Raw genomic sequence first — 13,820 nt, forward strand, 5'->3', positions numbered from 1 at the left:
CTTTGAAATACTTCATCCCCCCCTACCCCAAAGAAAACAGAGATAAAGAGAATATTGGAAAAAGTCAACATGTGAAGTCTGGTCAGCACAATGAAGGGTGGTCACTCTGAGGTTCTTTTGACTTTTCTGCACATTTGCAGAACTTTTCACCATCAAACCCCCCAAAAATCAAAGAGCAAAGGAAGTCCTTTCTCTGTCACCTGCTCTACTGCCTGCCTGCGTTCCCAGGGGCAACATTGTAGCCAATTTCCCTGGGATCCTTCCAGAGTCTGGATAGCATCCTTGCTGTCTTTATTAATAGCAGGGTTGTAGTAGTAGTGAAACCAAATTGGGCAGAACTCAGGGCTGTGAGTCACTCAGACCTGGCGCAGGTCCCACCAGACACCTCCTCCTGCTCTGACCTTGGGTAAGGAGATCCCAGATTACAACCTCAGTTTCCTGCTCTGTAAACTGGGGATAAATACCCACTCTTTCTGGATGGCTGGGAGGATCCAGGGCAAAGCCCGATTCCAGCCTTTGCCCAGAAACAGTCTCAGGCCAAGTGCCGAGAACACGAAATAAGTTATTTTCCTCAATGCATCTTTTGGCTATTAGAGCTCCTGGGTCTGAGGGAGGAGGGGTTAGGGGCCTGGACTCCTGGGTATGACAGAGGGGTGCTGGGAACCTGGACTCCTGGGTATGAGGGAGGGGGGCTGGGGGTCTGGGCTCCTGGGTTTGAGGGAGGGGGGCTGGGGTCTAAACTCCTGGGTCTGTGGGAGGGGGGCTGGGGGTCTGGACTCCTGGGTATGAGGGAGGGGGGCTGGGGGTCTGGACTTCAGGGTCTGAGGGAGGAGGGGCTGAGGCCTGGATTCCCGGGTCTGAGGGAGGGGCTGGGACTCTTGGTCAGGGAGGAAGGGTCTGGGGATGGGAATTTGGTGTTACAGAACAGTGCTTTGTGAACTGTCTTCCCAGTTCCAGGAGGCCAGACTCCCATCCCATGGAGGAGGACAGAAAGCATGGACCTCTGGGTCTCCCATCCCATGTAAGGTATGTGAAGGGGCACCGTCTCCCCTTTCTCACTGCCTTCAGGCCTGGCCCTTGGGGGTTCACAATATGTTTTGTCCCCTCTGTCCTGGGACCAGAGCCCAGAGTCCAAGCTGGTCTAAGTTTGGAAGGGGGAGGGAGGGGGACAGCGGGTCAGAGGGGGTGAGGGAGGGGTGGCGGGGGACAGGATGTCTCTGAGCTGTCACACACACCCCTGTCTCCGGCCCAGAGAAGGAGGGACAAAGGCTGTGAGAGAGAGTCAGGAACAAAGACAGGAGGAGGGAGACAGAGAGATACTCAGGAGAGCAGGCCAGAGCGAAACCAAGCAGACAAGTAGTAAACGGGGAGGGCAGGGAACAGTGTGGAATATCCTGAGTGACAGATGGTGGGGACAGTGTGAGGATGAGACACAGCATCGGGAGACCCACCAAGAGATCTGAGAGCTGGGACAGGGAGGGTGGTGGAGACAGACAGTGGAAGGAAGATAATCAGGAAGGAGGTGTGGGCCGGGAGATTGACAGGACAGTACAGAGGGACACACAGACACCCGGGCTCACAAGGAGGCAGGAGTCCGGCAGAGGACGGCAGAGAAATCCTCTGGCTCCAACAGGCAGAGGGAGACTGAGGCAGATCCTTCAGATAGGCTTTGTACCTTGGCTCTGTGGGGTGAGGATCTGAGAGGTGCAGCAGGACTTGGTGGGCCTAGTAAGGGGGTGCTCGCTCAGGGGCCAGCTGACGCCAGGGACTCTGAAATGGAGCTCAGGGAGCCCAAGAACCCTGAGGATGGGGACCCAGAGGTGAGAGGTGGGAGACAAGGGAAAGAGAGAGACAGAGAAACAGAGTCAGAAAGAGTCATGAAGAGGGACAGTGAACAAACACACAGAGAGAAATGGAGAAGACAGGGAAATAGAGCAACAGCAGAGACCCAGAGTAACACAAACCCGAGAACACAGAGCAAGACCGAAGCCTCCAGGGCAGTGGCCTCAGAAACAGAGTGGGAAGCACAGGGACAGAGTAGACAGTGGGGGTTGTGTCAGCTGAGGAAGCAATTGCAGCAGGGGCCAGGGGCTCCTGGGGGTTCTCACAGAAGGTGGTGGGCAGGGTCTTTGACACAATCACCCCTAACCCTGCCAGGACACAAAAACAGGTGGCCCGAGGCCGGTGAGTCATTGTGACTCATCCTCCTCCCTGAGGACAATGACCCTATCACCCTGGCACCCCAACTCAGTCCTGGGCTGGACCCGCTGTTTGCGGTGGCCCCCACACATACCCCTTCCCCACCTCTGCTCCTTTCCTCCAGGAGGACACAGCTACGGCCCTCCAACGGCTTGTGGAGCTGACAGCCACCAGGGTGACCCCAGTGAGGAATCTGCGTGTCCAGTACCGCCTCATCCGAGAGCTCGGCTCTGGCTCCTATGGCCGCGTACTCCTTGCCCGGCCTCGCCAAGGAGGTGAGTTTGGCCACCCAAGGGCAGACTCCAGAACTTCCCCATAATAGGGTTCTCAGAAGCTACTGAGGCTGGGAACATCCCCAGGAGATGATGGGAATCCTTGATGGGGGCTCTTGGAAAGTTAAGAGCTTTCTGATCTTCTAATAAACAGAGTTAACCCAAAGAAGGTGAGAGCCTTGCTTGAGGTCACACAGCAAGGGAGGAGTGCAACTTGGATTGGAACCCAAGTCACCATGTCACCTACTCTATTCAAGAGAAAACTGAGGCTCAAAGAGGGTCAGGCAGTTGTGCAAGGCCACACAGCAGAATAGGGAGTCCTCAGGGAAGGTCACCTTCAACCCCGACTTCACACAAGGACAAACTGGAAGCGGAGAGAGGTCAGGCACTATACGCTGCCACTCTTGTTTTACACACAAAATATCTGAGGTTCCAAGAGGTTGAGCAGTTTGCCTAAGGCCCCACAGCAAGATCAGAGCTCCCTGAATTCCCTTCTGCACCCATCTCCATGGCAGGTTCTGCTGTGGCTCTGAAGCTCCTGCGTCGGGACTCGGTCCTGAGAAGTACCTTCCTGAGAGAGTTCTGTGTGGGCCGCTGTGTCTCATCACACCCAGGTTTACTCCAGACCCTGGAAGGACCCTTGCAGACCCCCCGACACTTTGCCTTCGCCCAGGAGTACGCACCATATGGGGACCTCAGCGGGATGCTGCAAGAACAGGTGAGGCGGGTAGGGAGCAAAGGTCAGGACTGCTTATCCCATGTACAACTCTGTCCCTACCCCGTTCCTATGTCTAATCCTGACATCCAAATCAGTGCTCAACGTAGCTCTGCTCTAAGCCCCCAGACACCCTCCTTATTTCTCTCTCTCTCTTTTTTAAAGATTTTATTTATTTATTCACGAGAGACACAGAAAGAGAGAGGCAGAGACATAGGCAGAGGGAGAAGCAGGCTCCTTTCAGGGAGCTCAATATGGGACTCGATCCCAGAACTCCAGGATCACACCCTGAGCTGAAGGCAGATGCTCAACCACTGAGCCACTCAGGCGTCCCTTTATTTCTAACTCTTGATGCAATCCCATGCCTAACCCTAACCTAACCCACTCAACCATTCCAACACAAGTTTGCATGGGCACAGGCTTGGAATTGGGGTTGAGAATGAGGTTAGGGGTGGGATTTTAGTTAGCCCTGGGATTGGGAGCATGGTCATGGGTGAAGTTGAGTGAGTTGATTATAGATTGGTAGTGGGTGTGAAAAGCATGGATGAAGTTGCAGAGTGAGACAGGGATGGTTAAGGGTAAGTATATGGAATAAGTTGAAGATTGGCTGTAATGAAGTTCTTTTTGGTGAGAAGACCAGGTGAAGACTGAATCCATGAAATTCTGAGAGTACATGAGTTTGGAGACTAGGGGTGGGGCCATCTTTAGAAATAGTTTTTTTTTTTTTTTAAGATTTCATTTATTTATTCATGAGAGACACGGAGAGAAGGTAGAGACATAGGCAGAGGGAGAAGTAGGCTCCTTGCAGGGAGCCCGATGTGGGACTCCATCCCGGAATCTGGGACCACGCCCTGAGCCGAAGGCAGACGCCCAATTGCTGAGCCACCCAGGTGTCCCTAAAGAAATAAATTTTTTAAAAATTTTTGATTTATTTATGATAGTCAGAGAGAGAGAGAGGCAGAGACACAGGCAGAGGGAGAAGCAGGCTTCATGCACCGGGAGCCCGACGTGGGACTCGATCCCGGGTCTCCAGGATCGTGCCCTGGGCCAAAGGCAGGTGCCAAACCTCTGCGCCACCCAGGGATCCCCAGTAAATAAATTTTGGATTTGAGATAGGGTTGGAGATAAACAGAGGGGAATAAAGAAGGGAGGGAGATAGATGAATGGGTAGAGATAGATGGATGGATGGAAAGATGGGTGGATGGGTGGATTGATGGGTGGGTGGATGGGTGGATAGACAGATAGATGGAAAGATGGGTGGATGGGTGAGTGGGTGGATGGAAAGATGGGTGGAATGGTTGGTGGGTGAGTGGATGGATGGATGGAAAGATGGGTGGATGGTGGATAGATGAAAAGATGGATTGATGGGTGGGTAGATGGATGGCTGGCTGGATGGAATGCATGGTAGCTAAATGGAAGGAAGCAAGGAAGAATTAATGGATAGATTTTGGATATTAAATAATTGAAAACATTATTGGGTTTCTGACTGGCTGGTAGAATGGATGTTAAGCAGAAACCCTGTTGTGTAGACTGCTGAATGGATGAGTGGTTTGATGGATGGATTGCTGTCTAGCTGCCTAGCTAGCTGGATGGATAGATTTATCAATCCAATGATGAAGTCAGTAAAATGACTTCAGAATGGTGTGTGAGTTAGAGACCAAGGAACAAAAATTAGGATTAAGTATGAGATTTGGGTTCCCATTGGAGATCTGGGTGATCAGGCAAGAGATAAGAAATGTGAGGAGGGGATTTGAGTGTTAGCGTGAGGAGAAAGCTTGGTGGAAGCTAAAAGAGCTTCTGATTCAGTCTGGAGTTCCAGTGACAACATACTGGGGGCTGGAGTGCAGAGTTAGCAGCAGGTTGTGGCTGAGGTTGATCTGGAGAAGGCTGAGGGACACTAGAGGTAGCCATTGGTCTGAGGTTCTGAATTCTTGAGCCCTAAGAAACGAACTAAAGAAGGAGCCAGGGCACCTGACCTTCATCTCTCCTTGACTCCAGGGCCTCCCAGAGCTTCTGGTGAAGCGGGTGATGGCCCAGCTGGCTGGAGCCCTGGACTTTCTCCACAGCCGGGGGCTGGTCCATGCAGATGTCAAGCCAGACAATGTTCTGGTCTTTGACCCCGTCTGCAGCCGTGTGGCCCTAGGTGACCTGGGTCTGACTCGGCCTGAGGGGAGTGCGACCCCTGCACCACCAGGGCCACTGCCCTCTGCCCCCCCAGAGCTCTGCCTCCTGCTGCCACCTGATACCCTGCCCCTGCGACCAGCTATGGACTCCTGGGGCCTGGGGGTGCTTCTCTTCTGCACTGCCACTGCTTGTTTCCCTTGGGATGTAGCACTGGCCCCTGACCCTGAATTTGAGGCCTTTGCTGGCTGGATGACCACCAGACCCCAACCACCACGACCACCCCCACCTTGGGACCAGTTTGCACCCCCAGCCCTGGCATTGCTCCAGGGGCTTCTAGACCTGGATCCTGAGACTAGGAGCCCCCCACTGGCTGTCCTGGACTTCTTGGGGGATGACTGGGGTTTAGAGAGGAACAGAGAGGGATCTGGGGGCTGGGGGGTTACATCTAGTGAAGATGGGGAGGAGGAGGAAGAGCAGGAAGCAACCCTAGAGGAGTGGACAGAGGAGGAAGAGGAGGATGACAAAGATGGCAGGAGGATGGGGACAGATAGGGGATCTCCCTGACCAGGTGATGGGACAGGTGGTCAGAGCCTGGGCCAACGGCCCCTCCCCCAGCACCCGCCCTCCCCGTCCTGGCCACCTGGATGGAGACAGCTGCTCCCAGGAGGACAGAGATGGAACACGTTGCACTCTCCCTGCTGAGGGCTGGACTGCGATACACAATGCCCCTCTCAACTGAAGACATGGGAGTCCTCCTCCCTCAGACCTGGGAGTCCAGGACCCCAGCTCCTCCTCCGTCAGATCCTGGAGTCCAGGGCTCCTGCCTTCTCCTCTGTCAAGGACTCTGCCTCTTCCTTCTGCTGTGAATATGTCTGCTTGAAGGAAGGCACTGCTTCCCCTACAGATGCATTTCCTCGGTGCAGGCACATGCTAAGTGCCTATCTTGGAGTTCTGATGGGGTCACTCCTCACTGAGACCTGGTTGACTCTCACTGTCCACGGCACTAAATCTGGGCTTTCAAGATCCAGCACCATAGAAACCTCACCCTCTACCTCTTCCATTTCCCTGTGCTCCAGGAAAGTGGAGTGACATTGGGAAGTCATTCATCCTTTCTGGACCACCCCCCCACACACACACACACACACACGCACACATTTTCCTGCCAGCAGTCATCTGCAAATCCAGTGTCCTCCTCTGAGAATGTGTTTCTCATAGCTCCATGCCTCTGAGACGTGGCCTGTCCCCAGGCCCTTGGGATCTTGTACCCAGATGATCTATATCTCCCATCTTTTTCGGCCTCACCTGTCCACCTGTTCAGGACAGCCTCTGTTTTTTTTGTTTTTTTTTTTTTAATTTTTTTTTTTTTATGATAGTCACACAGAGAGAGAGAGAGAGGCAGAGAGACATAGGCAGAGGGAGAAGCAGGCTCCATGCACCGGGAGCCCGATGTGGGATTCGATCCCGGGTCTCCAGGATCGCGTCCTGGGCCAAAGGCAGGCGCTAAACCGCTGCGCCACCCAGGGTTCCCCAGCCTCTGTTTTTTTCTCATTTCGACATCCTTTCAGTTCTTCTTGCACATGACAAGTGCCCCGTGCCAGCTTCCAATCAGCCTGGACCACCAAGGTGTGTGATCTTCCCAGCTTTGTGGGCCTCGGAGCCAGCTTTCCATGCTGGTACGGATGAGCTGATACTCACCTGCTCCAGCTCGGAGCCGTCACACCGCCCCACACAGCCCCACACCGCCACCTCCAGCTCAGAGCAGGACATTTTACATCTGCGGAGCAGGGGCGGCAGGCATCTGACGCTATGGCCCCATCCCCAGCACAGGGTCATGGCCCCATCCCCAGCACAGGGTCGGGGACAGGGAACTGCTCCCTCCAGGGGAGTCTGTCCTATGTACTTTCTAGACTTAAAAATGTGGGTTCACTAAAGCACAGTGGGGCACCCTGGATCAGACCCTGGGAGAGCAGAAGCACTGGTAAGACAGGCAGGGTCTAGTGTCTGACACCATTTCTTTGTTTGGACAAACATGCCATTGGCTGCGTGAGATACGAACCTGTTGGGGAGCTGGGGACGGCCTGGCAGTTCTCTGCACAATCCTTCCAGCTGTTCTGGAAATCAATAATTATTCTGAAATAAAAGGTTTATTCTTTAAAAATTAAGTGTGTTCACAGTCGTCATCTTACTGTAACCGCAGGAGGGGATGCATCATTCCAGGCCCACAGCCTCTCCTCCATCAGACCCAGGGGTTCCCGCCTATCCCTCCCACCAACTCTGAAGTCTGCAGACTCCGAACTCGGACCTCCCCTCCCCACTCCTCCCAGTTGCTCCACCACCTGCTTCCCCTCTGCCCCAAGTCTGAGATCATCTCTCACTGCATCGTTCTGGAATCTGGTTGTCTCATCCTTTCTCCAAACAGGACCCCAGTGTCCCATCCCCTGGACACCCCTCGTGGAACACTTGTGTCTGACCTGTTAATGGGGCATTGATGGGGCAGCTGGGTGGGGTCAAGGCAGGGACAAACTAGAGAAGTGATTTCATCTTCTACAAGGGCCTGGACTCCTGGTCTGAGGGAGGAGGGGCTGGGGGCCTGGACTCCTGGAAAGGGGCTGGGGGCCTGGACTCCAGGGTCTGAGGGAGGAAGGGGCTGGGGAACCTGGATTCCAGGGTCTGAGGGAGGAGGGCCTGGGGGTCTGAACTCCTGGGTCTGAGGGAGGAAGGGCTGGGGAACCTGGACTCCAGGGTCTGAGGGAGGAGGGCCTGGGGGTCTGAACTCCTGGGTCTGAGGGAGGAGGGGCTGGGGAACCTGGACTCCAGGGTCTGAGGGAGGAGGGCCTGGGAGTCTGAACTCCTGGGTCTGAGGGAGGAGGGGCTGGGGGCCTGGACTCCCGGGTCTGAGGGAGGACGGGGCTGGGGCCTGGACGCCTGGGTCTGAGAATGGACGGGGCTCTGGGGCCTAGGTCTGCGACATTATTTCTGGCGGTAGCCAGTTCTAGGAGTCAACACACGATGTCGCTCTGGCCCTAGTGGGGTGGAAGGGGCGGGGCTGGGGCGGGGCTTAAGACCCCCTAGGTGGGGGCGGGGTCTGCTCCTGGGCAGGCCTCTGCTGGCATGGGATCTAGTGCTGGGCACTGACCACGGCAGGCAGCGAAGGGTCAGGCAAGCTTTGGAGGAGGTGAGGTTTGGAGGCCGGAGCCCAGGTCAGGAGGAGGCAAGGGTTAAACAGCCTGAGGTGGGCACCACCTGATAGTGAAGCCGCACAGCTGGCCAAAGTCCTGGGATCCTCAGAGGGAGGCTGTTGACTGGTTGAGTGTTAGGGAAACAGAGTCTGGGAGTCATGAGATGTGTGAGTTGTGTAAGGTTCCAGGAGAGGGACTGGCTAATGGTCCAGACTGCTGGTCTGATGGAGGAGGGGCTGGGGGACTGGGTCTGAGGGAGGAGGGGCTGGTGGTCCAGACTCCTGGGTCAGAGGGAGGAGGGGGTGGGGGACCTGCACACTAGGGTCTGAGGGAGGAGGGACTGGGGGCCTGGACTCCTGGGTCTGAGGGAGGAGGGGCTGAGGCTGTAGGAGGTGGACCTAGGCGTCTCAAGGACTTGGCACTCCCAAGTGCTTCCTCCCATCCAGGTCCCAGGCGTCCCCCCAAGGCCTGGTGTGCACAGCCGCCCTCCCCAGCCCCTGGAGGCAGAGAGCACCTGTTTGCTCTTAGGAGAAAGAGGCTACTCATCCACCCCCAGGGCCCAAGTCTGTTTGCTTTGGAAACAAGTTGGGGGGGTGTCTGGAGTTATCTGGTTCATCTTTCACCCTTGGGCCATTGGGTGGTGCCAGGATGTGGGGGCGGGGGCAAGAGACATCTGTGACCTTAGGCTTGACCTCACCCCATCCAGCAACTGGTCTTCCCACTCTTCAGACACCTCTAACAAAGAGGGAGACTGAGTCACAATGTTAAGTGCTAATGAGCCCCCAGCCCTTCCTCCCTCAGACCCAGGATTCCAGGCCCCCAGCCCCCTCCTCCCTCAGACTCAGGAGTCCAGGCCCCCAGCGCCGCCTCCCTTGGGACCCAGGCCTAGCAGGACCTGGGCCCTGGGTCATTGTCTCTACTCTGCCCTGCAGAGATGCCCGGCAGACAGTCAGATGAGGAACAGGTGGAGGCAGGGGCTGCTGAAAACGTGGCTGAGGAGAACCTAGGGGGCCTCACGGCAGAGGAGCTGCGGCAGGGCCAGGAGGCAGCCCTGGAGCTAGAGGACATGATGGCGCTAAGTGCCCAGACCCTGGTCCAAGCCGAGGTGGATGAGCTCTACCAGCAAGTTCGTCCCCTGGGCCAGGGCCGCTTTGGCCGGGTCCTGCTGGTCACCCATCGTCAGAAAGGTACCCGGGCCTGGAGACAGATGCAGGAGGGTCAGTGGGTGGGGGGTGGGCCAGGACAGATGCCGACCAAGGTGCAGGAGTCTAAACATGAATCAAGTGTTGCCTCTGCTCCTTCTGGGCTGTGTGTTCTTGGGAATCTCCCCTATCCTCTCTGAGCCTCAGCCTCCTCATTCAAAAATGTGGGTGATGATTCCTTCTATGTAAAAACTGTGATTCTCCAAGCATTTGTACATGGGTCTAGTTGCCTGTGAGAAAGGGGACTGAGTCCCCTCCCCCATAGCCCTGATGTGTGGCTAGCTTAGCGGTCACCATGGGGATGATTCGGAGCCATGGCCTCTGCCAGACACTTAGCAAGACCAGTGCATGTGGCTGTGCAGCACATGGTCCCCCCACTCATACTTTCCTGCCAAGTGTGCACACATCCTCTGTTCCTCCCCTGAGACAGGCATAGTATGGATGGAACTCAGAGCCACAGTCATCTCAGGACACTCCTAACAAGGCCACCTTGGGGGCTCTGCCCTGTCCTGAGTGGTTCGTGCTTGGAACCCAGAGCTGAATGCGTGAGGCATGCCTTCAAGGAGGAGCTCCGGCGTGGACAGGGAAAGTGCCAGTGTGCTCAGACTGCCACAGCAAAGCCCACTCACTGTGGAGGCTGACATTGAGACCTTTGTTTTTTCGTGGTCCTGGATGGAGGCCGGAAGTCCGGCTCCAGGTGTGGGCAGGGCTGCTTCGCCCAGGGCCTCTCTCGTCCCGTCCCGTTGTGTTCACATGGCATTTCTGGGTCCAGTTTCCTCTTTTTGTGAGGACACCAGTCACAGAGGACCAGGGTTAGCCCATCCTGTAGTGACCTCATGTTAGCACTTCCAAGACTCTGTCTCCAAATAGTTATATTCTGCAGAACTGGCAGTGAGGACTTCCACATGTGGATTTGAGAGGCACAGTTCAGACCACATTAGAGACAGATGCCAAGAGCAAGAGATCCAGATGCAGGTCATCACAGGACTTGGGGGCATAAGCAATAAAGAGGGGAATAAGGCTATGCTTCCTTCAGCCTCTGGATGCCGGTCCCTGGGCTGGGAGGTGCCAGGGCCAAGAGCTCACAGCAGAGGGACAGATGCCATCAAACAGAAGGTGGCATGTGCCATGATGGCGGAAGTCCAGGGCGTCCCAGATGCTTAGGAAAGGCACTGGTGCATCCAGCTGGGGAATGGAAGGAAAATAGTCAGTGTTTCAGAGGAGGAGGTGACCTTTTTCCATCACTCACTCCTTCCTGATGAGGAAGGTGAGCAGGTGAAGAAAGCAGAGTTCCTGCCTCCAGGGCACTTACACTCCAGGACATCATTTGCACAATGATTCCTTGATAGGATCAAGTCCCCAGGACAGGGCATCTTTTCTGCTACTGCCTTCACAGTGGCTTTTGGGCAAACGTGAGGTCATTTGAAGTTCCCCTTCCATCTGCTCCAAGACAGCAGAGCCAAACTCACCAAATGCTGCATTATTATTATTATTAATTACCACTGGCAGTGTTTTCGTGGCCACGCTGTGTTTCTGGTAGTGCAGCAGGGAGGCAGGGTTTGGAGGAGGTGGCGAGGGCGTGTGGAAAAGAGCCCAGGTTGGGGAGGGATGGGGGGAGGGGAGCGGACAGGGAGACCCTTGGCTCTCACACTCCCTCTGCACCTGCCCCTGCTGCCCCCAGGCACTACTCTGGCACTGAAGCAACTCCCAAAGGCCTCCACTTCTCTCCGTGGTTTCCTGTACGAGTTCTGCGTGGGCCTCTCATTGGGCGCGCATTCAGCTATAGTAGCGGCCTACGGCATTGGCATCGAGTCAGCTGACTCCTACAGCTTCTTGACGGAGCCTGTCCTGTATGGGGACCTCATCACCTTCATCCAGCCCAAGGTGGGTAGGTGAGCAGGCCCCTGCGGGCCCCTCATTGGGCCTCTCTGGAGTTCGCCGACACCACAGAACCAACACTATACCCTAGTGAGATTTGCCTGGCCCCGTGGATTCCCCCCAGACCTCACTGAGGTTCAGTGGGCCTCAAGGGGATCACACTAGACCTCCCCAGGGTTCACAGTGCCTCACAGGGTCCCCCTAGCCCTCTCAGGGTCATACTAACCCTCAGAGGGTCATACTGGGTCTCACAGGGTCTGCCTGGTGCTCACAGGGTCCCATTGGCCCTCAGAGGGTCCCACTGGCCCTCAGTGGATCCCACTAGCCCTCACAGGGTCCCACTGGCCCTCAGGGGGGTCCCACTGGACCTCCCCATGGCACGTCTGTGGAGGCCCTTCATCCTCCTGGGCTCCCCAGGACTGAGGAGCAGCTCTGTGGCCTCAGCCCTGGGCCAGCTGCCCAGGGAGGGGCAGAAGGCCCTGATGCCACTCCCCCACAGGTGGGCCTCCCGCAGCAGGCAGTCCAGCGCTGTGCGGCCCAGCTGGCCTCGGCCCTGGAGCACATTCACTCCCGCGGCCTGGTGTACCGGGATATCAAGCCGGAGAACGTGCTGGTGTGTGACCCAGCCTGCCGGCAGGTCAAGCTCACCGACTTTGGCCACACAAGGCCCCGGGGGACTCTGCTGCGCCTGGCAGGGCCACCCATCCCCTACACGGCCCCTGAGCTCTGCTGCCCCCCGCCCCTCCCCGAGGGCCTGCCCATCCAACCTGCCCTGGACGCTTGGGCGCTGGGGGTCCTGCTCTTCTGCCTCCTCACTGGCTACTTCCCCTGGGACCAGCCCCTGGCTGAGGCCGACCCCTTCTACGAGGACTTCCTCATGTGGCAGGCGTCCCGCCAACCCGAGGACCGTCCTCAGCCCTGGTTCGGCCTGACGCCTGTGGCAGACAGTCTCCTGTGGGGGCTGCTGGACCCTCACCCCCGGAAGAGGTGCTCTGTGAGCTCCATTCGGGGCTACCTAGGGCGTCCCTGGAGGCAGCGGAAGGAGGAAGCTGAAGAGGGGGAGGAGGGGGGCAAGGAGGAGGATGGAGAGTTGGGGGGACAGCCCGAGCCCACCTTGGCTGTGGAGACTCAGGAAGGGAACTGGGTGGGCCCTACCTCCTGAGGTCACCTCTGCCTTCTTGAGGGGGCTTTTTGGCTCCTCCTTTGCCCATTTTCTCCTTTATACCTTCCTTACTTCCCACAAGGGCATCCTGTGTCCCTCCCATGGCCTGGGGGGTGGGGGTCGGGCAGAGACCACTGCATGTCTCTTCTGCATCCTTGTCCTCCCCAGGGCTTTGGCACCTGCTGTTCGTCCCCTTGCCTGCAGTCTTGTGGCTCCCTCCTTTGCCTCCCGCACACCATGGATGCCTCCACGTCACCTGCTCTGTGAGGCCTGCCCTCAGCATGCATGAGGCCCCAAGCAAGTCCCCACTGCCCTCATGCTCCCGGTGCTAACCCCCCCCCCGCCCCCCGCCACCCGCGTGATGCTCCTCCCTTTCCAGCTGTCCTGGTAGGCCCCTATGGATCCTCCATGCACCCTGCTGTTGGGGTAGGGACCTGGTCTGTCCTGTGATGTGCCTTCCTGTAGCTGGAGCAGTCCTGACCCAAGGGAAGGAAGGGGCCAGGAAACATTTGCTCAATAAATGAACCCATCTGGTTTTGTGCTGCTGCCTCTGTGTCCCTGTCTGGCCTCCCTGGTGGGTTTCTTTCTCCTCAGCCTGTGTCTTCCGCCCACATGCCTGGCCGTCGCCCTCGTGATAATGTGCCCTCTCTTCTCTCACCCAACTTCATCTGGTACTTGGGCCTCCATGATGCAGCTGGTCTGCCAGCTTGGGGAAGAGGAGGACAGTGTACATGGGTGGACACTGGACAGCGTGCCGTCAGGAAGAGAGATGGAGCACGTGGCAGAAAATGGTCCCATGGTGTGGCCACACTGCATGCCAGAAGCTGGCCGCGGGGTGTTTGTGAGCATGTGCTGCTGGTTGTCAGGACGGTGTGAGCTCGTTTCCACATGGACCAGTGTGTGGGCAGAGGCACTGAGCATCAACGCTGTCCATGCATAGCAGCTTCGGCTGGACTGGAGTGTGAATTTCTACACTTTTGTGTGTCCATGAGTGTCTGAGCCCATGAGTATGCAGGAGTAAGGGTGCGTGGGGGAGAGATGGTGAAGGTGTGACTGTGTCTCACTGTGTGGATGACATGATTGTGTGTG

At 56.7% G+C, this 13,820-nt stretch overlaps 2 protein-coding genes across 5 annotated transcripts; both read left to right on the top strand.

Moving 5' to 3' along the window:
• The first annotated feature begins 1,245 nt into the window (after window positions 1-1,245).
• Window positions 1,246-7,472, top strand: SBK3 (SH3 domain binding kinase family member 3). The gene is made up of 4 exons (XM_038527739.1): window positions 1,246-1,820; window positions 2,324-2,474; window positions 2,987-3,189; window positions 5,185-7,472. Exons 1-4 carry the CDS (start codon window positions 1,776-1,778, stop codon window positions 5,872-5,874), a joined length of 1,089 nt encoding a protein of 362 aa, XP_038383667.1. The 5' UTR covers window positions 1,246-1,775; the 3' UTR covers window positions 5,875-7,472.
• SBK2 (SH3 domain binding kinase family member 2) lies at window positions 2,343-13,043 on the top strand. 4 transcript variants are annotated; one of them, XM_038527735.1, is made up of 5 exons: window positions 2,343-2,474; window positions 3,086-3,189; window positions 9,422-9,676; window positions 11,373-11,575; window positions 12,069-13,043. In XM_038527735.1, the coding sequence occupies exons 3-5, from the start codon at window positions 9,424-9,426 to the stop codon at window positions 12,729-12,731; spliced, it is 1,119 nt and encodes a 372-aa protein (XP_038383663.1). In that variant the 5' UTR covers window positions 2,343-2,474; window positions 3,086-3,189; window positions 9,422-9,423; the 3' UTR covers window positions 12,732-13,043. The 4 variants fall into 4 exon arrangements, with proteins under 4 accessions (XP_038383663.1, XP_038383664.1, XP_038383665.1 ...); XM_038527736.1 differs by lacking the exons at window positions 2,343-2,474; window positions 3,086-3,189 and adding an exon at window positions 8,383-8,485; XM_038527737.1 differs by lacking the exons at window positions 2,343-2,474; window positions 3,086-3,189 and adding an exon at window positions 8,424-8,542.
• The last annotated feature ends 777 nt before the right edge of the window (window positions 13,044-13,820 follow it).

The sequence above is a fragment of the Canis lupus genome, chromosome 1 (assembly GCF_011100685.1).
Source record: "Canis lupus familiaris isolate Mischka breed German Shepherd chromosome 1, alternate assembly UU_Cfam_GSD_1.0, whole genome shotgun sequence".
Classification (NCBI taxonomy): Eukaryota; Metazoa; Chordata; class Mammalia; order Carnivora; family Canidae; genus Canis; species Canis lupus.

Excerpts from the sequence above, each read along its gene's own strand:
- SBK3 (XM_038527739.1), top strand. The coding sequence starts at position 1,776 with ATGGAGCTCAGGGAGCCCAAGAACCCTGAGGATGGGGACCCAGAG. Across the intron at positions 1,821-2,323 it reads CTGAGGATGGGGACCCAGAG|GAGGACACAGCTACGGCCCT; the intron begins GTGAGAGGTGGG and ends CCTTTCCTCCAG. Across the intron at positions 3,190-5,184 it reads GCGGGATGCTGCAAGAACAG|GGCCTCCCAGAGCTTCTGGT; the intron begins GTGAGGCGGGTA and ends CCTTGACTCCAG.
- SBK2 (XM_038527735.1), top strand. The coding sequence starts at position 9,424 with ATGCCCGGCAGACAGTCAGATGAGGAACAGGTGGAGGCAGGGGCTGCT. Across the intron at positions 9,677-11,372 it reads GGTCACCCATCGTCAGAAAG|GCACTACTCTGGCACTGAAG; the intron begins GTACCCGGGCCT and ends TGCTGCCCCCAG. Across the intron at positions 11,576-12,068 it reads TCACCTTCATCCAGCCCAAG|GTGGGCCTCCCGCAGCAGGC; the intron begins GTGGGTAGGTGA and ends ACTCCCCCACAG.